Source organism: Megalops cyprinoides, chromosome 2, assembly GCF_013368585.1.
Source record: "Megalops cyprinoides isolate fMegCyp1 chromosome 2, fMegCyp1.pri, whole genome shotgun sequence".
In the NCBI taxonomy this organism is placed as follows: Eukaryota; Metazoa; Chordata; class Actinopteri; order Elopiformes; family Megalopidae; genus Megalops; species Megalops cyprinoides.
Window position 1 is genome coordinate 3,844,543 of NC_050584.1, and position 24,873 is coordinate 3,869,415.

At 41.5% G+C, this 24,873-nt stretch overlaps 4 protein-coding genes across 5 annotated transcripts in view; 1 reads left to right on the forward strand and 3 right to left on the reverse strand.

Moving 5' to 3' along the window:
* Positions 1-4,284, forward strand: part of LOC118773711 (progressive ankylosis protein homolog B-like) — a 40,618-nt gene extending 36,334 nt beyond the window's left edge. The window contains exons 11-12 of the mRNA XM_036522758.1: positions 1,188-1,287; positions 2,765-4,284. Coding sequence (XP_036378651.1) covers positions 1,188-1,287; positions 2,765-2,896 — 232 coding nt within the window. The 3' untranslated portion in view covers positions 2,897-4,284. The remainder of the gene's footprint in view (positions 1-1,187; positions 1,288-2,764) is intronic.
* Positions 4,285-4,448: 164 nt separating this feature from the next.
* Positions 4,449-15,483, reverse strand: LOC118773003 (ubiquitin thioesterase otulin-like). 2 transcript variants are annotated; one of them, XR_005004720.1, is made up of 9 exons: positions 15,355-15,483; positions 13,748-14,059; positions 12,724-12,809; positions 11,902-12,008; positions 11,326-11,469; positions 10,528-10,659; positions 7,879-8,148; positions 5,173-5,532; positions 4,449-4,579 (listed from the first exon to the last, which is right to left on the reverse strand). XR_005004720.1 is itself a non-coding variant. In XM_036521730.1 (8 exons), the coding sequence occupies exons 1-8, from the start codon at positions 15,426-15,428 to the stop codon at positions 5,323-5,325; spliced, it is 1,335 nt and encodes a 444-aa protein (XP_036377623.1). In that variant the 5' UTR covers positions 15,429-15,483; the 3' UTR covers positions 4,449-5,322. The 2 variants fall into 2 exon arrangements, 1 of the variants encoding a protein (XP_036377623.1); XM_036521730.1 differs by having other exon boundaries at positions 4,449-5,532.
* A 1,104-nt stretch (positions 15,484-16,587) lies between these two features.
* LOC118773749 lies at positions 16,588-21,964 on the reverse strand. Its single transcript, XM_036522812.1, has 3 exons — positions 21,705-21,964; positions 20,484-20,787; positions 16,588-17,293 (listed from the first exon to the last, which is right to left on the reverse strand). The coding sequence occupies exons 2-3, from the start codon at positions 20,678-20,680 to the stop codon at positions 16,588-16,590; spliced, it is 903 nt and encodes a 300-aa protein (XP_036378705.1). The 5' UTR covers positions 20,681-20,787; positions 21,705-21,964.
* Positions 21,965-23,136: 1,172 nt separating this feature from the next.
* otulina (OTU deubiquitinase with linear linkage specificity a) lies at positions 23,137-24,752 on the reverse strand. The gene is made up of 3 exons (XM_036522711.1): positions 24,545-24,752; positions 24,061-24,182; positions 23,137-23,776 (listed from the first exon to the last, which is right to left on the reverse strand). Exons 1-3 carry the CDS (start codon positions 24,656-24,658, stop codon positions 23,371-23,373), a joined length of 642 nt encoding a protein of 213 aa, XP_036378604.1. The 5' UTR covers positions 24,659-24,752; the 3' UTR covers positions 23,137-23,370.
* Positions 24,753-24,873: the final 121 nt, after the last annotated feature.

Consider the following 24,873-nt stretch of genomic DNA (forward strand, 5'->3'; position numbering starts at 1 on the left):
CAGAACATATGAAACATACCACACTGGCAAGATCTGCTTCCATCACTAGGCAGCAGCACTACAAAATAAATATACTGAAAGGCACGCAAGGCAAAAGCACTGAAACCAGAGAATTCAAGGGGGTCATGTTGTCTTGTCTTGTCAATCATTCAGTCTTAGGTTCAGTGAGACAAACCTGTGCAACTCAGTGAAGACAGAACTTCATTGGTCACTATATGCAACAATATCAGAACAGGTAGAGCAAGTGTTTCTGTTGGAAATATTCCATTACCAGCTGCAGCAAAACAAATTCATTGAATGTTTTGCCATTTGTTGCTTAGTTCTACAAGGCAGGACTTGTCCCACTGTATCCTGTGAATTATGCTGTGACTAACAACAACGTACCATGTATATGCACTGGAGGGAATCTCTGGTTCTAGAAAAATATTTGGTATGTCATCCTACTTATTTTAGGTGTGTTTCAACCTGTTCACAGGTAATTAAGAGGGAGGGAAGTTCCCTGCCTGGTAACATGAGTTCCTAACTGCAGTGCCAAGTCATTTCCATTTATGACAGATTTCTTGTATTTTCAACCTCAAAACACACCCTCATAGACATCTAAGTAAGCTGGTGCTGTGAACAAGTTTTCATATAATTCGCTAGATCAAGATTTGTAGACATATACATGAGAAATAATTGCTGGAATAAAGCAATACTTGCATTAATGTAAACGCATTTACTTTGATAAAGGGTGGGAAGTATGACTTCTTCCTGCAGAATCTCCTGTGGTAGACTGCAGTTAATAAGCAGTTTGATAACCTAAATAAAAAGAAAACAGTAGCAAAAGTTTGTCAAAAGCAAATGTGATGTCAAGTTACTGACTGACCTGTTCACAATGCTGCCTACACGATTAATATGTGTAATATTACAGGTGATATATACATAAGACAGGTGGTATAGTCTTAGGACAGATTAAAATCACCATACACAAGATCCTTCCTCTACAGTTTTAGTTGGATGGATGTGTTTTGGGAAAAAAACTATATACTCACCTGTAACACTCTGATTTGTTTTATATTTACTATCATAACCATGGTTTGTCAAGTGTATTTATATAAACATACAACAGGCTAGCATGTGCAATGGAGTGCTGTATGTCCGTAGTTTGGTGACTTGCCACTAGTTAATGTACTGGTTTTGTTTTACAGAGTACATGGTGCCACACTAGGAGTGGGATCTCTGCTGGCTGGTTTCTTAGGGGAGTCCACCATGGTCGCAATAGCTGCCTGCTATGTCTATCAACAACAGGTGAGAGAACTCACCCACAAGGGAACCTCAAAATGCACAGAACAACACAGTGATCACTCCAATGTCCACAACAGTTCAATAATTGCCATTTTTATGTGACCATATACTTGCTGCTGTGTATAAATGACATCTCAAAATAACTTTTTCTTAAGTAATTCAACAAACAGGTCTGGCGTGGGTCTGTCATCATGTTGTGTAAGTTGCACTAGTGGTACATGACAGAGGAAACCTGATACCATAGTTAAGCAAAGAACTTCTGACAGCTAAATGATTCTATAAAACTCAAGTGTATGGGTGTAGGCCTCATACACCACTGTGTATGTGCACTGAAATGATAGAACACTTGGTTTTTCATAAATATTTGGCAAGTCATCCTGCTTACTGTCCATGAAAATGGAAAAATGAGTTGAAAATTTACCTAAGAACACTGCCAAATCAGACATTTCAATTTGTGTCTGGTCTCGTGCATTTTTAAACCACAGAACACACCTTGAAGACATCCAGGTGAACTGGTGATGTGAACAAGTTACCGTATGTTTCATTAGATCAGGTTTGAATGAGTGAAAAAAAGAGTGAAACCTGTTTTTTTTTTTTTTTTGATAAATATGTGGTAGGTCATCCTGCTTATTGCTAGGTGTGTTTCAACTTGTTCATAGGTATTTAAGAGGGAGGGAAGTTTCCTTCTTGGTATGGCAAATGGTAATATGGGCTGGAGTTTGTCTTAAGAGCACTGACAGATTCAGTGCATTGTGATATTCTTAAATGGCATTCTGGCATTATTAAACTGAGAAACACACCCTCTAAGACTTTCTCTTAGACATAAAGTAGTCAACCAAGTTCTCTATATCAAGATTTGTACATGAAATGAATTCAGTAATTGTATATCTCTCTTAAATACAAAGAGAGAGGGTTGTGTACCTCTGGCACAAAGACACCAGCGAAACTGAACTAGATTTGTGTGCGTTTTCTGAAGAAAATGAAATGTGTGGTTGCCTGTTTGCATTATTGACCATACACGCTGTTTGAGTTGCCGTGTTCCGTGTCCTTTCCCCCTCCCTTTGTGTCTGGCACTGCGAGCTGGCTGAGACAAAGGAATGTGTACACGTGACAGATACGACAGTTTAAAACATGTATTGTTCAAAGCCAGGAGTGAAATCCTCCTGCTGTTCGTGCCTATGCTTTTGAATGGGGGTAAAATTAGAACGATTTTTTAAAAACATCGTTAAAACTATAAAAGTGTAAAAATATAAAAGTACTAGCACACCAATAGTGAATAAGCTGGTCGATTTGCCGTTGGTTTGGTGTCTGTAGCGTGAATGGTGTAGGTGCAGTTAGAGCTAGAAGAAGAATAAATTCTTCGGGCAGCAACACTAATTAGACTTTTGAATCCTCTCCCAACAGGCCATCTGCAGTTTGACTTTGGGGACTGTATTTCTGAACATGTGGTTAACCATCATTTCCTTACCTGTGCTTTCAGAAGAAGAAGAAAGGGACAGAAGATTGTGCTGCAGGAGAGGGTGGGGACTCCTCCCCCATGGATGAAGAGGGGGCCAGAGGTCAAATGGATAACATCATGGAGCTGAGGGAAGAAGGGGAGGTCGAACAATGAACTAGCGTTTGGGTCATCGGGAGGAGGATGGGGAGGACAGGGTAGCATTCCTGTGTCTGTGGGGATGCCAGTCGAGACCTCCCCCCAACTTCACTTGTCTCCTGGCACCCCGAAAGATCGGAAACCCTATAATCTGTGGCTCACCCAGGACCCAAACCTCCAGGACATGTAGAGAAGATCCCGCAGGGGATGCCTTTGTGTGCCTGTGGCAGCCACACCGACACATCCTTTGATGAAAACAGCCATGCACTGAAATGCACTCTTTAGAATTGCAAGCACCTTTATAAATATATATATATATATAAATAAATATAAATATAATTACAAATATAAACATAAATGCAGACATGTCTTCCAGCTTTCTGGTTTGCGATGATGCAGGACAGCCGAGACACAAAGTTGTACCAAAGCAAAGTGCTGCTTCGACTCCTTTCCCTGTCTGCTGAACTCATTTTGTGCTGCTGTCCTTTACCTTCAAGAACCATTAAAAGGAGAACATTTATATGACTTGGCAACCAAGACTTTTTACTTTGAAAGTACAAATGAATCAAAAAAAGATACTGGGGTCACTCTTCTTACCTCTGAGCTTTGTATTTTTCATACAGCTGCTGATGACCAGGTATACTTCAGATTTTATGCTGGTGTAGCAGTCATATCTGCTATATCTGCTTGTTTTCTATTTGTCTGATTATTAAACAGGTAGTAGTGTTTTCTTGTGGTTGACATGTTGGTTCTTCAGTGCCATTTAAAGGACTTTCTTATTATATAATGGTGTTGGTGTACAAACATTTTTTTGTATGGGTGGCCTGTTATATACATTGAATGATGAAGAGGTCAGAAGTGTGGATGGTCAATTTGTCAGTTAGTGAATGTTTTTACCATGTCTATAACATGTTTTTCCTTGTTCTGGGTATCTCTTTATTCTCAGGACAGATTTCCATGACTAAGATCTCTGTGTCCATTTTGCAGCTTAGTCTTCATTACAACTGTGCAAGTCTTATTTACAGGTTCAATGCGTGTGCACACAAACACACACGTGTGTGTATAATACATATTTAAGGTTTTCAGAGTTTCTTCTTTTGAAAGGTTATACTGCCATGTGTGTCCAAACACATGGGACCCTTTTGTTTTTCAACGATTGCTAAACTCTTAGTCATACCAGAGAAAATATGACTCCTATTTATTGCTATCTTTGGAAGAGGGACAGAGTTGTACTATTCTGTGATTAAACATTGATACAGTGGTTTTACATTGTTGTGTTTTATGTATTAAACACCTCTCCTCAAACTGTACCAGATTTAAATCATCACACTACTGCAGCATGATTAACACCCAAAAAGCCCCCCAAAGAAAATGCTTCACAAATAAAGCTCAGTCCAATGAATAATAGATATCAGACATTTATACATTACACCATGTTACACACAAAATAATGCAACAAATGACTTGAAATACACATTTGAAATATCCAAGAAAATATTTATTTAGTTAGAATAAAAATACATACTACAAAATATGATTTAAACGTACTACTTTCTTCCTTTGCTGTTGAAGGCAACTGTTCTCCCCCATGTTACTGTATGTACAATACAGCTCATTCATCCTATGAGATACAGTCTGTTTGTGAGTGCCACCTTGTGGTGAAGGTCTGATTCCATATGACTGGGTACTGTTGATGGTACACTGCATATGAGAAACAAATATTCTGAATCAGGAGTGATAGATAAGCAAGTAAACTGGGTGACTGCAACTGACTGATGTAGACTATGAGGGACCGTTAGCCTATCCATACATACTAACCACAATCAGTGCCAGGCAAATCCACCTAACTACCTTGACACTACCAGGTTGGGGTTACTCAACTCTGGGCCTGGTTATTCAACTAGAGCTGTGATCCATCAGGTTTCCCAGCCCCTTCACGCCACTAACACCACATGATTTGTACTATACAGTCTGAATACCACAGCTTGCAAAGTCAAGCAGTCATAGGAAGTGAACAGAACACAAGCCTGAAAAATACTTCCATAAAATCTGGTAAATGATATAATGTAATGTAATGTAAAACATTTGCTCGACTTTCAGAAAAGTCGAGCAAAAAACTCTGAAGGCAATCATCCACAGAATTACACCATACCTGTGAGCGGCTGTCCCACAAGTTCACCAGTTTGCATACTTTTTAATTAAGGCAAGATTATTTAAATTGTCAACATTTCTAGCCATATAACTCTACAACAGTTCAGAGAACCAAAAGTGTCTGCCTCATGCTTGTTGCTTACCATTGTCAGCACAAGATGGAAGTCCAGTAATGAATACCCTCATCATATTAGAGCAAATCCAATAGCTACGAGAGTCATATTGTCCTGTCAGAACCTTGAAAAGGTCTTGGCACTGTACTAGGAATTAGGAATGCTTCTGTGGTGGGCAATCTACTGTGGGAGATTCTGGGAGTTTAAGCCCACGGGTTTTCCCACTGGCACATTGTAGTGGCGGTCATCCTCAGTCACAAGGCACACATGGGGCCAGTCCTCCTTGTGGTCATCAGGGTAGTAGGTGATGAACTCCTCCGTGTCTGCCATATAGAGCCGGTACACTTGGATTGTGTGCTGGAGGGTGTAACCCAGGAGAAACATCTCCACCTGAGGGATGGGAGGAGAAAGTTGTATCTTCTTGTAATTTTTTTTAAAACACTGTATATTACAACACTGTTGTTCTGGATCTATGTGTGTCCCCTACATTTTACATTCAGCTACATTCTTAAGAAAACAAAGAACAACTGGCAGTCCTTGTAGACTACTGATTTGTAAACAACTGATGATTTATCAGTATATGAGTATGTATTCTACAATGAGTACGTATTCTAAGCAAAGTGACAAAGCATGTTTTTTCATTATATATGTGTATATTCATTATATATACCATTATGACCACGTGCCTAATATGCTGTTGGTCCTCCGTGTACCACTAAAACAGCACCGACCTGCCGAGGCATGGACTCTACAAGACCCCTGAAGGTGTCCTGTGGTATCGGGCACCAAAACATTAGCAGCAGAGCCTTCAAGCCCTGTAAGTTGTGCGGTGGAGCTGCCATGGATCATTGTCGGTCCAGCACATCCCACCGATGCTCAATCGGACTGAGATCTGGAGAATTTGGAGGCCAGAGCAACACCTTGAACACTTAATCATGTTCCTTAAACCATTACTGCACAATGTGTGCAGTGTGGCAGGGCGCATTATCCTGCTGAAAGAGGCCATTGCCATCAGAGAATACCACTGCCATGAAGGGGTGTACCTGGTCTACAACGATGTTTAGGTAGGTGGCATGTGTCAAATTGACATCCACATGAATGGCCGGACACAAGGTTTCCCAACAGAACATTGCCCAGAGCATCACACTCTCTCCACCAGCTTGTCGTCTTCCCACAGTGCATCCTGGTGCCATCCATTCCCCAGGTAAACAGCGCACATGCACACAGCCATGCACGTGAGCTAAAGAAAACGGGACTCATCGGACCAGACGACCTTCTTCCACTGCTCCAAGGTCCAGTTCTAATGCTCGCGTGCCCATTGTAGGCGCTTTCGATGGTGGACAGGGGTCATCATGGGCACTCTGACTGGTCTGCAGCTATGCAGCCCCGTACGCAGGAGGGTGCGATATACTGTGTGTTGGGACACGTTACTGCTGTAACCATCGTTAAAATTTTCTGTGACTTGTGCCACAGTAGACCTTCTGTTGGTTCGGACCAGACGGGATGGTCTTCGTTGCCCTCACATATCGATGAGCCTTGGGCGCCCAACACCCTGTCGCCAGTTTGTGGTTTGTCCCTCCTTGGACCACAGTAGGTACTCACTACTGCTGACCAGGAGCACCCCACAAGCCTTGCTGTTTCAGAAATGCTCTGACCCAGTCGTCTGGCCATAACTATTTGGCCCTTGGCAAAGTTGCTCAGGTCTTTACTCCTGCCCATTTCTCCTGCATGCATTCAACACGTTGACTACGAGAACTGATTGTTCACTTACCATCTAATCTACCCAGACCTTGACATGTGCCCTTGTTTGGAGATGATCAATGTTATTCGGTTCACCTGTGAGTTGTCATAATGTTTTGGCTCATCACTGTATATATATGACTATTAGTCGACTAGGAAAATCTTTGGTCGGGGACAGCCCTATATGTAATAACAGTAATAACAGTTAAATGAAACATAAGTATAAAAATCTGTAGAGGAAGAAAGTCAATTTATTGAAAGCCAACAATATATACATGATGTGTAACAAATTCATTAATCTGTCAAAAATTAAGCCCAAGTTATTATTAATGTGGCTTGGAGGCCATTCAAAACGTCTGAATAACATGTACTTGATCAGACTTGTTTGAGAGGCTGAATGGTTTTCAGTGACCCCTCTGGGTGTTTGCTGCTGTTTCAGAAACACTTCTGTGATTGATTCACCCCGTGTAAATACATTATTAAAACCCACCAAGAGGACAGACTGTTTGGTGAATGCCTGCCATTTTTCCTTGGGTTAATGATTCATCTGAGAGGCATGCCGAGTGAGCACTGTGAACAGGTGCGTTTGACTTCATTATTTTCCGACCTTTAACCAGTCCAGACTAATCCGACAGACAAGATTCTTCCAAGATTTCAAAACAAGAAATGGATGGGTGACAACATCATACTACTCAAAAAATTGAGGAAAGCCAGTGGAAAAATACCAAAACTGATCTCACATTTGTAACAATTAATCCACATTATAATCAAAACAAGGCCATTGAATGGAAAAACTGAAGTCTAAGCCATTGAAAGTGTTAGGAGAGGCACATTCATCTTTAATTCAGTGCCAGTCCAGCCTCGTCTCTTTGGCAGCTACTGATCCACTGAGCGTAACACCTTTCCCAGCTCCGCTGCAATGTGCAGGTGGCAGTACCACAGAGGGCAGCGCTGGTGGGGGTGTGTTGGTGATGAGGATCACAGATCAAGGCTCACCTGCTCCAGACCGCCGCTGAAACCCACATGGCTCAGGTGGTTGGCGAGGAATGTGCGAGGGCAGGTGGAGGAGTCACGGGCGAAGAGCAGCCAGCAGAAGATGGGCACGTCGTCGCCGCGCTGCATGCGCGCGTGCAGCTCTGTGGCAGAGCTGAGCATTAGGAACTTCAGGGCCTCCAGGAGCGCATACTCCTCCTCTCCGCCCTGGAAAACCTCCTCACACAGCTGCTGCCTCTTCTCCTCGCTGCCTGCCTCGGCTGCTGCCCGAAACTGCATGCGCAAACACACCCAACCGAATAAGGTACGCACACCTGGACTTACTGACAACAAACAGTATTCACTGTTCATCAGATAACACAGCAACCTATTGCGCATACACGCTCATGTGTGGGCACAGAGGTGGGTGCATGGATTAACACACATGTAGACACACACTACTGTTGAACCATCCAGGCAGATGATCACATATACAAGCACACAGCACAGAGCCATGCCACACAGGTAACAGCCACACAGATGCACAGAGACAAACCCATATACAAAAAATCCGAAACAGGATACATAGTACTGCTAATGATGTAGTATGTAATACACAGTATAGCATACGTAGTATTTCTTCATAGTTCAGATGTGAGTCATGTGACAACTGATTTTGGACTATACAGCCTTTTTCCACAGAGGTGCTGTATATGTGGAAAAAGAGCCCCAGTGGTGATGACATGGTTGTTCACTGAGCTGGTCTGAAAAATCTGAAAGGTAAAGCTGCATTTTGTTTTTTTCCCCAGTAATGACAGTAATTTCCTCCCACAGGATAGTGCAGGCACTTTTCCCTGGACAGAAGAGTAGAGTTCTCCATAAGGTTCTTGTTCATTCATTTAATTTATCTTTTTGTATGTTACTGCCTGTATATAAATACCCAAGATGTAAAAACTGGGAATTATCAAGGAGCTACTGCCTTCTGTAATCAAAACAGATCTGGATCCATACGTTGCTCTTGCACTAAATGTTTACAGTTAACCAAGAGGCTGTGATGCATGGATGGACTGCTAATCACATAACACACACTCCTCTCTAATTTCTAAAAACCCACCTATTCAATAATCCACAGCAAAACAAGAAATCAATTAACTACATCATGTCCAAGTACTACTGAAATTAATGAATGCCAAACTAAATCCTGAATAAATTAATCTCAGCTATCCCTATATTTCACCATGGGTACTCTCTTAATAAGACCCTCAATGTAGCATAAAGGGGTAGGGATGTGCAGAGAGCCCAGTATTTGTATTTGTATCTGTATTTGTTGAGGCTGCAAAATTCAGTAAATCTGTATTTGTATTTGTATTCGAATAAAAGTGGAATTAGGCGTAACAATCCTGTTGTTTTTATTACACTTCTAATTTTAGGATATTAAAGTGTTAACACAAATGTTCTTGAGTCTGTCAAAATATAGATCTTGCTGTCTGAAAAAAGTATAGTAGCCTAACAAGCTATGCAAATATCTCAATCCATGTCAAGTATGGTTGGGCTGATGGATGATGCCATCGTCCATCGCTGATGGCTGACAGACATCATGATGTTGAGTCGGCATCGTGATTTTACCCATCCCCCCCCGGTCCACACAGACAGTGGGGTGCACCCTGCCACACACACACTATAATTCCAGTGTCTCTGCTATAACGTAGAAAAATATATTTATTATTTATCTGCGGGGATTTCCCAGGGATCAACTTGAGCCATAGAACTGATGAATAGGCTATGTATTTCATGTATTTTCAGCTATGAGAGCCAGATGTCAGCCAGAGAGCGCAAAAATGAAGGATGGGTTTATTCTAATTATTATATTAGCTCCTTGCTCCTGATTTAAAGGAAAAACATCTTATTTAATCACACTATAAGCATGTTTTAATTTAGGCGCAAACATAAAAATTATTTTTAAATCTACCTGGTTTGCACCTACCTCAGTAAATCAGGGGGTGTCTTAAGTGAGGATTAAAACTTACCTACAGAGACAACTCTCCCGCTATACTGCTATACTTGTCTTAAACAAATAATTCCTAATCGTTATATTGTTATTAACCCTTTTTCACCATGTCTCGCCCTGCACATTTAACTATATTTCATGTTTAGGAAAAATTAATATTTTAATGACAAGAGGAAACGAAACTCTTGCTGATTTATTTTTTCATTAGTGTTATTAAGCTTCTCATAGTTTTCAGTTAGCATTTGCTATGTTTTTTTTTTTAACGTTAAATCACTGTTTCCTCAAAGCTAAAATTAGCTAGAATTTTTTCAGTCTAGTGTTCTAATCGCACCGGTTTTAGCATACGTGCTAAACGGCAAATCACACCGGTGTGACTGTATGCGCGAAAGGGTTAAAAAAAAAAAACTTGCCTTTTTAACAGTGGATTTTCTTGAACTTTAAATATAATTCAACTGAAAAACAAATAATCCTAACCGCGCTCACACTCATGAGGAATACCATCTATTTGACATGTTTTTTTTCTTCCCGAAAACAAATAATTTTTAAAATATCTGTACTAAATAAATATTCGTAAAAACCCAGTATTTGCGCTTTGCCGAATACCGTATTCAGATTCGGCTCCACTCCTATAAAGGAAAACAGATGTGGTAAAGATAGAGACGCACCCTTTTCTGGAGGAGTTGCAGGCAATGTTTTAGCTGTTCCACAGCACCTCCCATCTTGGCCTCCTCCCTGTGCTCCAGAGGAAACCTCCAGCCTTCAATCAGGTCCTCCTCAGTTACCAGCTTCTCCGGCAACTGTGGAGTAAAACATCATGGCACCAATAACCCCAGATTAAACTGTACAACCAGCAACTATTGTGACTGATTATACAGTGTGAGGTGACAGCATCAAAATATTGTTGGCTGTAAAATATTGTTCAGTGCCTGGGGCTGAGAACACATACACTGACACAGGCCTCAGCCACAAAAACCAATAAAAAGACAATATACAAATGTTCTGTATGTTACATCTTGACTTCAACCTTTGCTCTTATGTCATAATATTGTATGACATTTTTTAAGGCCAAAGACTATTTGCTCCATATACATGAGAAATATTTAGAGTGCCACATTTTGGGAAATACACCAGTGAAAATGTGCAGGACCAAACAACTAATTAAGCCAGTTAAGCCTGGGAAACTGGTTAGAACATACACTAGCATACATGTGGTGCTTCAAGAATTGAGTTTTACACAACTGTAGAGAATCCTTGTGTGGTTGGTCTAACAGTAAAGCCATCTGAATACTCAGAGAGCCAGTGTCCTGTACACAGTACTATACTGCTCTGTTTACAATAGGGTATACATTAACTCTGTTAATTGCGAAATGTAGTTGTTTGCTGTAACATGGTTTTAATTTACTTTTTATCTGTTGTTTTGTTTTGTTTTTTCTCCTAATGGGTGTGCAATGATTGACACATACCAGAATGGTGTCATCCTCCTGCAGCCAGGCAGGAAGCTTGCTGCTCTGAGATAGCACCTTGAAGAGTGTGGCCCTCAGGGCACAGTAGTTATCTCCCCTGACTCGGCGGACATCTCCAAAACTCTGCGACAGCTCTGCGTACCCCTGAGGACAGGACGTGCAACATCATGGCACCACTGGTAAACCCACCCGTTCAAGTACAAGTATATGGCAGATGGGCCTTGAACAAATGTCAGAGAGGGTAAGGTGTCTCACAAACACAAAACAATAAATTGCTATTCCTTCAAATTTCACTCACATTCTAGGTACACACACAAATTAATTCATACATGAAAATGATTACATGCAAATGAACATCCTTGTTGCTGCACAAATCTGGTCCACAAAGAATTCAATCAAGCAGGTTTTCCTTCTCTTTATACCAAATTTTTATATAATTGTAAACACATTAATCCAGCCAAAGAATTGATCTTGCTATGGCTCATTTTCAACAAAACAAGACCGGAGGAGCTCTGCCACAGGGTAAAGAAAGACAATATTGGAAAGCAAAACACTTCACGGATGCTGCAGACAAACCTTTTTGATGAGGGTGCTTTTGGCTGTATTGCCCTTCCACTCTCTTTGACTGTAGGAGAGAACATCCATGGCTGGCGCCACACTGCTCCTATCCTGAACCCCAGGAACTGGCCCCAGAGACATGGGACATGCAAAGTTCATTCTGAAATGTCATCCTTTCATCACATCAAAATGCAGGCCATGCTTGACGAACTTCCCCATCTACTTTGGGCAGACATGCTGGCCCTTCCTCTAACAGAATAAAACATCTTTAAATGCTAATGACATCAATCAATTTGACTTTCAGTGCTTTTTAGTTTACTGTTCAGCTCAGGCTTGACTGATGAAATGACTGTCGTGCTAACGCGTGGTGAAAGCGTGATGTGAAACGTGACGGGAAACATGACAATGAAAATGAAGTTCTGAGGTTGTGCCACCCAGTGCATTTTACATATTTCAGGTTTTAATGGCATTTTTCAGGACTTTGGTGATGAACAGACTATCACTATAACTTCGTCTTTTAAGCACGTATCATCTATGGGGGCCTACCTCTCGTCTTTCCCATTAATGACATGCATCACAGAATCCCTGAGTAGCCAAGGGAGATTTGTAAAACCCATGTCTGCTGCCCCCTTCCCTAAGTGCCAGTAGTGCACTACTCTCGGACGTGGGAAGGAGGTCATGGACTGTGCATGGCTCAGGTTCTGTTTACATGACAGCTAGCTGCATTTGACGGGACATTAAAGGAACAAGCAGAAAGAGATGAGAGCTGCATAAATCAGTGTGGTGTGTTGGCCTAGCCTAGCCAAGAGAAGGCAGGAATGTTGAACAAGAATAGCTTACGTGTTATCTGAATGAGTGGCTCCAGCTGTTTCTGCTCACTTCGCTCCTTTGCGATCTCGTCAGCCCCACGGTACAGGTCGTAGTTGCTGGGAAGAGGATGGAGAGGAAGGGCTGAGTGGGTCTCTCAGTGTAGAGCACCCCTGGGTTTGTGCCCGTACAGGCATAAAACACGACTCAGAAACAAACACACTACTGATACATTGAACCAAAAAGTAATAGTTTCACTTTTCACCTACACAAGACAATAATATAACATACAGTATCTCTATTCTTATTTAACATAGCACCTCCACAGCAACAGTATTTCTACATAATTGAAGAGGAAAATCAATTTCAAAACACTATTCTTCCACTGTGCCCAACCAGCCTTCCATGAAAAATGTGTTACAAGGGATATAACCACATCCAGACATCACATGGCAACTTCTTTCAACATCTGAGGGCCTGCAGTCTATTGCCCACCCAGCACAGTCTCACCCAAGGTGGAGAGAACACAGGCCCACATTACACAAGTGGCCAAGGGAGATATAACATCTCCCTCATATTACATAATAAACAAAGTAGCACAGACACCGGTATACTTGTATCTAGAGACAGGATTATGTAGATATTGTCTCAAGGAGGAAGAATGACTAAGTGAATTAGTTTCAAAGCTCTAATCCCAAGCAAGGACAAGAGTAAGAACACCACCGCTTCAACAATAGACTCCATGTATGTCAAGTATGTTTGCTTCTCATTTGAAATTGAAACACCACCACTGACGAGTAATTTCTGTCATTTAATAAGGCACTGTAGGGATTGCTCATGGATACATCAATAATAACGTATACTCCAAACTATTGTTAAAACAGAGCGAAGGCCACATCAAAACAGGAACTGCAGATCAGAAAAACATGCTAATAAACTAATTACCTCTATCAAAAGAATGCAAAACCCAGATTATGAAAGATATGTTTTAATGTAACAGATTTGATTAACACCATAAATCTGAATGCCTGGCAAACATGTGTTGACACCTACATACCCGTCATCCTGCTCCTCTCCAAAAGTGTCATGCTCACATTTCACTGGCTCCACCTTTACTTCCACAAACAAAGGGCTGTCCCAATTGGTGCATTCTTCCTGGGTTTTGACTTTGGTTTCAGAGTTGCTGGCATGCTCCACCTTTTCCCCCTTGCAGCTGGACTTGGAAGTGTCCCATCCCTCCACCTCTTCTGCCACATCTCCCACTGTTTTATCCTCCACCTCATGCATAATGTCTTCCAGGGACGGCACCTCACTCAGTCCCACAATCCTGGACACTGGGTCCTCCACCTTCTCCTCTTCAGTGGTGTCACTACAGGACATGAACACTATGTGTAACCAAACACTTTCACAAGTGCTATGAAACATCATTTATAAGCATTCTGAAATATGTCTACCCATTTATGAAACTTATGAAAGAAATATATCAGATAAATAGTACTGGATCAAATCCTGTGTTCCTGGTTTTACAAGCAATGTCATTGTATCATCGCTGAACAGTCCAAGTCTGTGAGTATACACATGAAAGATGGAGTCACATTCTACTAACCTGCACCAGGGAGACAGTTCATACAGTGGCAGTGGGAGGAAGGCAATGTGGTGGTGAAACCCATATTAAGAACTGCTACCTCAGCATAAACTTCAAAACTGACATTCAATTATTCTTTTAATGTGCCCGCAAGTAATATGCAGAGAATCTTTAGAGTAGTGTTGGGTGTTGTGGGCTGCAACTCACATCTACTGAACATCTGCCATTTTGCCCCATGTTCCGCCTTCCTGAGTGACAAATGAGTTTTTAACAAACCTACAATTAACATCAAAACCAAGTTTTCATATGAATTTCATTCATGTTCTTTAAAGATAAAAGCAAATAAACACGTATCACAAGCTCTGACATAATGGCAACCCACTGTCTCCTTGCCACACATTCTGCTGTCATCTGACTGTAACTTGCTAGCAAACAAACAAAAACAACAAAAAACCACTAGTTCTCCTTGCATGATTCCGACATAGCTGATTGATTGTTCACTGTAATGAAAAGGCATCAAGCCTTTTGTGGTAACGACATGGCATGCCAGTTACTTTCCCTTTCAAGCAGAGAATTAAACCATGGACAGATTCTGTGATAGACACTAGGCACAAATGTAATGTCAGGCCCTCATGTCCCCAGTATGTCACCACAATGTATGAAAGAGGGCAGATGTCACTGACAAGTCAATGGCCTTGAACGAAATGTGATTTGAGGTTGAAGGCATTACTCCGCCAACCCTATGGAAATTGGCTTGGCCTTGGCTGTAAATACTGGCTGTCTACACAGATCTCTCTCAAAGAACCTCTTCTTCCTCCTTGACATGACGTTAACCATGAAGTTCTCATGCACCAGTTCTCATGCATACCAAGTCATCTGTCTTTCTGCAATGGAGCAGGCGAACCACTAAAAAGACCTAGTGTCAGTCACTAATGTATTCCTTCAGACACAGTTCGGTGTGCATCACAAACAACTCTCAAAAGTCAAAGTTTCCCAAACTGGGCCAAAACAATGGAAGCGTTCCTATGATCTTTAGTGACCCCTAGTGGCCATCCATGTAGACAGCCTGCCACAGTTACCTCTTTCTGGCTGTCAGCTGATCCTCAGGTTTGTGTGTTTCAGCTTGGCTAGATGACTCACTGTCATGGCCCATATGCTCAGGCTTTTCATCCAGTTCCAATGATGCACTGATAACCTCTGCATCTTCTCCTTGCACTGGGCTGTGAAACAGGCAAACAAAGAGGATACTCAAACTTGTTTCAGGCAAATATTATCACTACCACCACAGAAATGCACTGATAATGTATTCCCAGCACAGTCTGAAGGGGAGCCTGCCCAGCACACAGATTACTGACCTCAGTTAAGCCACAGAAGTACATTCCAATAAAAAATACAACTGAAGCTCCTATGGGATTCTTACTACACTGCTGAATGGTGACCTATATACATCACCTGCTTCTAAGTCACTGTTCCTACAGACACACATGTAATTTCTCATAAAATAGTCTCTGTTACAAAACATAGGTTCTGTTACATTCATATGTTTGTCTTATATGGTGAAAATATGGATAACAACAGAATGCTGGAAATAAAGTCATTTCTAAACAAGGCATATCTGTATTATGCACTGCCTTTCACAGCTTCATTCCATACTTCAGACAACCAATTCCCTGAAAAATGAAGCAACTTTTGACACTTTGTGCATATTTGTGCATAATTTCCTTTGTATTCCTTTGCTGGGTTTAGTGAAATCAAAGTTAATGTCCAATTACTAATAAAATGAAAAACCTACTCATCAAAGGTAGGGATTAACCTGAAAGAATCTTTGGACATGTGATATAGGGACACATGAATATCCTACACAGGCATACATCAACGCAACCAGTTTCACTGGATTATGATTACATTCGCAGAAGTAGAGTTTTATGATGAAAGGCTTTTGATAACAGGTGGCAGGCAGACAGCAGCACACCACTCATTCCAGACTGACACACATATATAACAGAGAAATTAAAGTTCTAAATTTAATTCATTTTGATTTTGCTTATTTTATTTCTTATTTAATTTTATTTGTTGGTGAAAGCACAGTGTGCAGAATTTGGTACTTGGTTCAGTATTTGACTGAATCTTCTGTGATTTTTTTTTTGGTATTCAGCTGAATCTTAACACAGTGATTGGTGCATCCCTTGTTGTAGGCACAACACTGAGATCCCCTCCTCTGAGGTGAGAGTGGAGAGGGGTAGAGGTTGGATAATATACAACAAACACAGTCATCACACAGAGCACCATACAGCCACTTCCCACTAGCCAACTTACCTGTAGTAAATTTCTAGGGAGGTCTTCTCATCAGACTGGGAGAGCTGATCAGGGACATCCTCAGTAGGATCTGTGTCTGTCTGAGGCTCTTGAGAGGGGGAGGGTTTACCCATGCCGGGCTCATATGTTAAAGAAGGGTCTTCGGCATGTCCATTCACAATTGTTGGCGGGTTGTCTTCATCCTTTATGGCCAGAGTCTTAGACAAGCTGTCTTCTTCTTGTACACACTTGGTTTTGGGGGAAAGGTCTTCTACTCTCACATACTCAGTTTTGAGAGAGGGATCTTCATCTTGTACAGACTCAGTCTTGAGAGAGACAACTTCTGTCTCTACAGACTTGGTTTTGAGGGAGGGGTCTTCTACTTGCAAATCCTGAGTTTCAGAGGAGGAAGCTTTAAGGAGTCTACCCTCAGTTTTTAGGACAAGTTTATCAATCTCTAGGTCCTGAGCCTTAGAGAGGCTTTTTACACAAATATCCTCAGTTTTGAGGGAGAGGTCTTCGTCATGTCCATTTTCTACCTTTGAAGTGACATCTAATAGCTTTTGTTCTTCGGTCTTGGGAGTGAGGTTTGGTGTGGATCCATCTTCAGATTTAATTGAGATGTGGGCTGTGTCCACATCCCTTACCTCAGCAAACACCTCCTGCTTCAGGTGTGCAGCTGTCGCCCTAGTGTCCAGCTGTGCATCACTTCCTGATTTTGTGCTGTGAGACATAGAGAGGGTACAGTTAGAAATCCCAAAGGAATGTCATTGCAATGTGTTGTGTTATGGGTTTTACCCCTGATAAATGCTGTAACTCTCTTACTCTGTTACTCTCTCAAAGACAATGGGTAAAATTTTTTGGGGTGTATGAAATGGGAGTGGCTTCTTAAACACTGTAACACTTTCAGAGTTGAGTCTCAGGAAAACACAGCAGTAAAAATATCATTGTGTTTTATGCTCTTCAGCCATGTTGAAAGCTGTTAAAGATTTCCCTGAAAATTGTCATACTGCTTTTTTGGGGGGGTTCTTAAACACTGACTCATCCCTTAATCTGGTCAAAGATTCCCTGGTTTAGCAAACCACTAAGCCAGTCATTAGCACATGGTGGAGGTGACCCCTGAGTGCCTCCCAGAAATACTTTCTCTACCAGCAAGGGGAATGGGGCAATTTTAAGTCATGCTGGTCAGGTTGTGTATTGCACCAAGTGCTCGATGATACTTCCTCTAAGAATGCTTATTCTGTCATGAGTAGGGCTGCCCGCGACCAAAGATTTTCCTAGTCGACTAATAGTCGTTAGTTCAAGCCATTAGTCGACCAGTCATCGCACGTCGAACTTGTAACACCAACACAATAACTTATAAAACAAATTATAAATAAACATGAAACAACATGAAGTTAAACATGCAGTAAGTGAGGTAATTTAGCTTCCCCAGTCCCCACGAACTTGGATAAACCTAATAGCGCATACTACAATATATTTATTTAGCTGCATATAGCCTTAACTTTGCAATTCGTTAATTTTAATTAGGCCATTAATTATTTAGCATAATGGAATAACCCTTTCATGCATACAGTCACACCGGTGTGATTAGCCGTTTAGCGTGTATGCTAAAACCGGTGCAATTAGAACACTAGATTGGAAAAATTCTAGCTAATTTTAGCTTTGAGGAAACAGTGATTTAACGTTAAAAAATATAGCAAATGCTAACTTAAAACTATGAGAAGCTTAATAATGCTAATGAAAACATAATGCAGTGCGCTACATTGCATAAAAATAAGTTACGTGCAAAAGGGATAATAACGTTAGGCTACTTTGGGGAGAGCAGGGGAGTAACACTTTTCAGATAAACGTCATTTTAAAAGATAACGTTACAGACAGAAACTAATTTTCGTTGTGATCAACAACTCATGTACGTGTTCTATCAATACCAGGTGCTATGCTGTACAAATGTGGAACGACTTCGGTATAATAATATAATAAATATAGTTGTTATTGTAGAGGGATGAAAGAAACAACTGTTACAATCGTCCCAACAATGGCTTCTGACAGTTAAACCTGACTTGCTTCTAAACTGAGAAACTCTGACATGCCGAACTTCAGTATGTGTTAAAGTACTAATTATTCTGTCAAATGATCATGACTATGACACATGAAACAACAGACACAACTTGTCATTCTAAAAAAAAAAAATTACCGCTGATTGAAAACAGCTTCTTGGGTATAACTCCGCGAAAGTATGATGTATCCACGCGATTTTTCGGGGTAAGTATTGCATTCTATACATGCTGACGCAGTCAGGCATATCAGACTTGTATGGGCTCGGAGAAAATCGCCATGTTACTTTTGTCCCAGCTCTCCCCTACATGTTTCAGATGATAAGTCATGTTTGAGGTTGACGAATGATAGGCGAATCTTTACATGCAGAGTTTGCATGTCACCTTCTTAGGGTCGTCCTTTACACGCTCAAAATGGTCCCACGCTTTGGATGATTTCCTGCCCGACGTAGTCTAATAACTTTTTAACCACAAGGCGCAGCTCCCAAATGGAGTTTGAGGGGTTATTTTCTGCGACTAAACGACCAATGAAAACTTGGACGACTAAGACTCTTCTCATTGACTAACGTTTGGTCGACTATTAGGGGGCAGCCCTAGTCATGAGGAAGCAGGCATTACAACAAAACCAAACAAAACAAGCAGTGTGAATGGAAAGCTCAGAGGCTCATTTTGCACATGCTGCTTCAGAGGGGTGCTCTGTCCACCACTATGTGCCACACTCTGTGCCACTGGCAACAAGAGTGCCAGGATGCATTTAAGACTCTGCATGATTGAATGATGAGGACCCCTTCCTGAAAGCCCCAGACACCCAGTTACCCCTAACACTTGGTTTAGTTGCCTCTGACCTCTGACCAATCCTCCGTTGGCCATGGTATGGCCAGTGGTCAGCCTGGGAGGATGTGACCAGGCACTCTGAGGCCAATGAAGGACTTTTGGGGCTGCTGAAAGCAGAAGCAGTAGTTCCTTTTGATGTGGTGGCACATTGCCCACCCAACCAGGCAGATCACTGTACAAAGTACAACTGAGTCCAAATCTGTGGAGTTGTGTAAGTGTACAAATTCTGTACAACACCTTTGCAACCCAGGAGTGATAGCCTTGTGGAGATGGCCTCTCTCTGTTGGCCACTGTAACCTAAATATAACAGGGAGACTGGGACACCCGTTAATCCCTTATCCTAATCGTGGAATGCAGCACTACTCCCTGCATTACTTTGCATCTCAAAGCCAATAATTCCAAAAATACAAACTGTATCATCTCACTGCAGAAGAGTTGCCAGCACTGTATCAAGTGTCATGTTTCCACAAAGTTTTTACGTGTTTAATCAAAAATAGATATATGCACTGAGTCAGGACAAAAACCTTTCCCAAAGACAAGTCCTCCTTCATACAGAACAGTAGGAAAATAAGAAGTGAAATAATTGTGAGCTGCTTTGAAAGGACTCCTTATCTGACAGTATTATTTTCTGGAACTTAGAATGTACAGATTACCTCTTCATCATTTAAAAATGATTTGCTAAAGAGAGCTGAACACTTTGTGTAAGGAATGAAAGGACTTCATGCAGAGGACAAGAGTGTCAGGACCAAACTTTTCTTGAATAAGTGACTGTTCCTACAGTGTACTCTTCTGCAAAACAGAGTTCCATGCACAAAGAAGGTGATGTATTCACAAAGACCCATTGTTACAGCCTCTGGTCTGTGTGTTTGTGCACGCATGAAAGAATAAAGAACCCATGGATAACATTTGAAGTTACAGAAGCTGCTGGCCTAAAATAAAACGGCTCAGTTACTTCTTAATGTACAGTTCATTTTAATTGTTTTAATCAATAAGCTGGACGCATGCGATCCACTGTTGTTTACCTGCTTTCCAGCATACTGTTTGCATTAGCTTCCACTCCCTCCTTCTTCTCCAGGAAACCTGTTTGTGTCCTGTACGATTCATCTTCAGTTGCTTTAACCACGGTACTGGTGCCTTCGTTAGAGTCAGGCAGCAAACTCTTTTTTCCATCCACTTGTACTTCACATATCCCTGTAGGAAAACAACAAGCATTCCCCATTTCTGACCAGTGTGTTTCTTTTCCCTAGATCAGTCTATTCAAAGGCCATGGGCATCCACAGGAGGAACAGCAGAGGCAAAGTCATGTCCAGAGGTTTTCCTTGTGACCTGGGCAGAAAAGATGCAGTTGTATTAAAACCATGTTGTATTAAAATCTACAAAGTGTATCTAATTGCTGCAAGCATCAAACTAAAAAGTTATTTTAAACTTGTTTTGTAATATAGTTGAACCGTCTAGAAAATACCCGAAATGTAAGATTTTAAAGAGGTTATCAATTACAAGCAGCAGCATAAAACGCTTGCATGACATTCCTGTGGTAAAAGAAGCCACCCTATTTTCATTAAAATTCATTTTCATATCTTGATAAAGTTTTTTAAAATGGTAAATTTCAGTAGTCCTGTAGACAGTGTGTAGTCTTTATTAGTTTCTACTCTTTTAACGGACGTGAGAAGCACGAAATATGCCTGTCGAGTTAAAACTGAGAACAGCCATCATACACGATTTGGTTTTTGACACTACGAAGCCCGACAGTTACATTTTTAAAACATAAAACCCATCATTAATTATGGAGTTGCAGTTGCCCGACGAATGCCAGCTTTACTGAAACCACAAAGCCTTGAAATTGATGTAAGAGCTACAATTTCACTTCCAGCTCCAAGTACAACTTGTTTACAATCGATGCACTGTGTTGTTGTCTTTACAGAGTTTCCCATTTCCTAATCTGATGTTAAGTACTACATTTTAATTTAGAGTTGAAAATTAAGATCAGGACCTCATTATTTAACATAATTTACCTTACATCGCAGCTGTTTTCGCCCGATGAAGTACTAATCAATTGGTCGTGGACACCAGGAAGTTTCGTGCGCGCAGTTTCACTTTCCGTTTTTAAGAGACAGGCAGCTACTGAATATCTGGCATTTCCGTTTCGGGGTTGATATGATATACAAACCACAAGTTGCATTGATAAACATAGATATCAGTTTTAAAAAGACTGACGACATCACAGAGTCAATGAAACGACTAACCAGAAAGCATGGCTTTCACTTCGGTCTATAATTGTTTCACTTGATTCGCTTGGTTCGCTTCAAGTCACGTGTGCCAGCTTCAAATCCTTCGTCTTTGCTTCGTAAATACATAGTCCTGACCTGACTGCCTCTCCTTGTTACAAGTATCCCAAACAGTTCTATTGGATTTTAAAAACTGCCTGGATATTCAGCCCCTTTCGGTGACCTGTTCAAGGGCGTCGGCTCAGCGCCGACCCCGCTGTCCGTGACTCACCACGTCCCCCTCCGCCAGCTTTACTGTACTGCACTTTCAGGATGTTTTAATGAGGAGTTTAACACTAGGATCCTATTATTAGGGCGTACTTCGGTGACCTAAATAAGGCCTGTGACGGTCTGTGAAATTTGCCTAAACAGCTCCTATGGCTTTTAAAGTATTTACCACATTCAATAGTACAGTAGAAACCATAAACTTAGTATAAAAATAGTATGCCCTTAAGACAAATTGCTCTCCATAGTTATGAGATGGCAACATCATCCCACCCTACCCCCCTCACATACCTACATACACCTGTACTGAGATAAATATACACACTAACCTGTCAATCAAATACGTCAAAGAATGGTGCTGGGTCTACCTCTCAATTCCACCAAGGTGTAAGAAACACGTAAAGCAGACGGTAAAAATATCAAACAGGTCAATCCACACTTGTGCATGTGTAAATGCAGTCATAGCTTATTGCTTTAAAAAACAAATTTATTTCCAAATCACTAATAAACTTTCAAATCACACAATACTCACAGTTATAGTGCTGCAGTTACATCAACAGCATTACTTACAGTACCACATCATTTACCTTCTCGATACACATACCTAATCCAGGGCAAAGTTTACATTTGCAACCTACTCAAACAGCTAGACTTTAAATGGACCAGCTAAGTGTGAAGCATATTGCTCAAGGATGCAACAGCACTATCCCCCCTGAGATGCAAATCACACTGCTCCATATATTATTCAGAATAATGTCAACCAAAATAGTAAAGATAATTATTCAGTCTTCAACAATGCATGAAACTTTAAATGGAATGTGTATATTTACACTGCAAATACATAATATACATGACTCTAGATTCACCCTGGAAATGGTTACAGCTCATTTTTTGACACTAACACATCATGTTTGTCATGTGGTTTATTGTACAAGTCACTTTCTGCAATGCAGTAAAAACTTTTGTTTAAAAAGATAATTTGAGCATTTGAAGTTCACAGTGGTTCCTTTAGGGCAGTGTTTCGCAATCCTACTCCTGGAGCCCCCCTGTCCTGCATATTTTCCATCTGTGTGCTCCAAACACACCTGATTGAAATGACTAACATGCTCTTGATTAAATCAGGTGTGCTCACCTAATCAAAAAGTGCCACTGATGAGTTCAGTCAGGTAGGCAGAGCAGGGAAAGATGGAAAACGTGCAGAGCAGGGGGGCCCCAGGAGCAGGATTGAGAATCAGTGCTTTCGGGGATTGTCCAGTCTTTGAATATCTCTTGGAGAAATCTTTCCATATTTCTCCAGACACTTTCTCCTATCACACCAGCACTGGGAAACAAAGTGAAGAGCTGCCATCGTAAATAAAAACAAGTTTTATTTGTTGCAGAATCTGTACATGTCTTAAGCTCCTGTGCACTAACGCCACAGCTACGCATTGTTCAGCTGCTGCACATGATACAACAGTTCCTCTGGGAGACCTAGTTGTGTTGCCAAGTCCACACAGCGCTGTAGTAGCTGCTCCAGACTCTCCTTGGCGTTGAAGAAAGGGTGCAAGGATCGCTGGCAGGGCCTCCTTGGTTGGTCTTCTCCCTGTGCGCACTCCTTAGGGCAGCAGTCCGTCCCACTGCAGCTGCCCCCTCCACTGGTCTGCTCCACCCCAAGGTCTTCAATGCTCTCTGTGATCTCACTGACGCTGGCCTGCGGTTGCTGCTGCTTCATCTTCATCCTCTCCATCAGGCCCTCCTCGTGCTTTGCCACGTCCTGCTGTAGCCGACCGATGGAGGGGAGCATGGTGGAGTCTGGCTGCTGCAGCTGACACCAGCACTGCAGCGCACTGTTGAAGGACATCGAGGGGGAACGTAGAGTCAGAGACAATGGCTGGGTCATGGGTGCTGTGAGCACAATAGTGCTGCCAACACAATAGGGCAAACAGTCTCTCTCTCCGCTTGCAGGGATTTACAACTGGTCACATGTCACACTTTGTACTGGCTATGAATGCATCATGTCTTCATTCAAAAAGAAAGGTGTCAACAGTTGATCTATTCATTGCCATTACAGACAGTTGAAAAGGCTGTCCTTGTCGTATTCTGATACTGGCAGAATTTACTGAAGAATTACCTCACAATTCCTTTCAGCTGCCCAATGGCCACCATCTGTGCAGCTCCCTCCCTGTATCCCGCGTTGAAACCGTGCTGTAATGATGCCTCTTTGCCCGCGTCGACACCATCCCGGTACCCGTCCTGACAGAAAGTCATGGAAGAGTATTGCTTCTACCACCAGAAACAGTAGCTAGGTAGCCACATGTTCTGATCGCAACACAGATAGCTACCTCACTACAATAGCCATAAGTTTGTAACAGGCGAAACAAATGAAAAACCTCGGAGATGTGTTCACTAGCTAACTACACCAGTAACTTATACTCTTGGTTTGGCTCACCTTTGTTGTTAGCTAGTTACCTTCCTATTTCCTAAACTAGACATACAATCAGTTCGAGAAATTACTACTACCATCAAGATGACTGCCAGATTTATAGCTGGAAAATAAATCTGCTTCTTGAAAACAAATCCGTTCCATAGTTAGCTCAATTTCCAGCATAATTTACCTTCACTCGTTTCTCCATATTGCATTTCCATTCTTTATTCTGAAGAGTAATATCATCCTCATCTTCGTCAAATACATCCTCCCCAACGAGTGAAACGGCTTTTACCCAAGACATTAGTCCGTTTTCCTTTAACTCAACAGAAGTTAACAAAAGATAACGTTATACGAGCGTTGAGGGAAAGTACGCTTTCCTGTTAACTCTTCAGTCGTGCGTTTAACAGTGTGACGTTTACGTCATCACAGAGCGCGCGTCTAAACACTGGTACGCACACTCTGATGACGTAAACGTCGCACTGTTCAACGTTGCAGGTTGCAGCAATGACACCAATG

Excerpts from the sequence above, each read along its gene's own strand:
- LOC118773003 (XM_036521730.1), bottom strand. The coding sequence starts at position 15,428 with ATGGGCCATGACAGTGAGTCATCTAGCCAAGCTGAAACACACAAACCT. Across the intron at positions 11,470-11,901 it reads AAAGCACCCTCATCAAAAAG|GGGTACGCAGAGCTGTCGCA; the intron begins GTTTGTCTGCAG and ends TCCTGTCCTCAG. Across the intron at positions 5,533-7,878 it reads TCAGCGGCGGTCTGGAGCAG|GTGGAGATGTTTCTCCTGGG; the intron begins GTGAGCCTTGAT and ends CCCATCCCTCAG.
- LOC118773749 (XM_036522812.1), bottom strand. The coding sequence starts at position 20,680 with ATGGGGAATGCTTGTTGTTTTCCTACAGGGATATGTGAAGTACAAGTG. Across the intron at positions 17,294-20,483 it reads AACAGTATGCTGGAAAGCAG|CACAAAATCAGGAAGTGATG; the intron begins GTAAACAACAGT and ends TATGTCTCACAG.
- otulina (XM_036522711.1), bottom strand. The coding sequence starts at position 24,658 with ATGTCTTGGGTAAAAGCCGTTTCACTCGTTGGGGAGGATGTATTTGAC. Across the intron at positions 24,183-24,544 it reads ATATGGAGAAACGAGTGAAG|GACGGGTACCGGGATGGTGT; the intron begins GTAAATTATGCT and ends ACTTTCTGTCAG. Across the intron at positions 23,777-24,060 it reads CAGCTGAAAGGAATTGTGAG|TGCGCTGCAGTGCTGGTGTC; the intron begins GTAATTCTTCAG and ends GTCCTTCAACAG.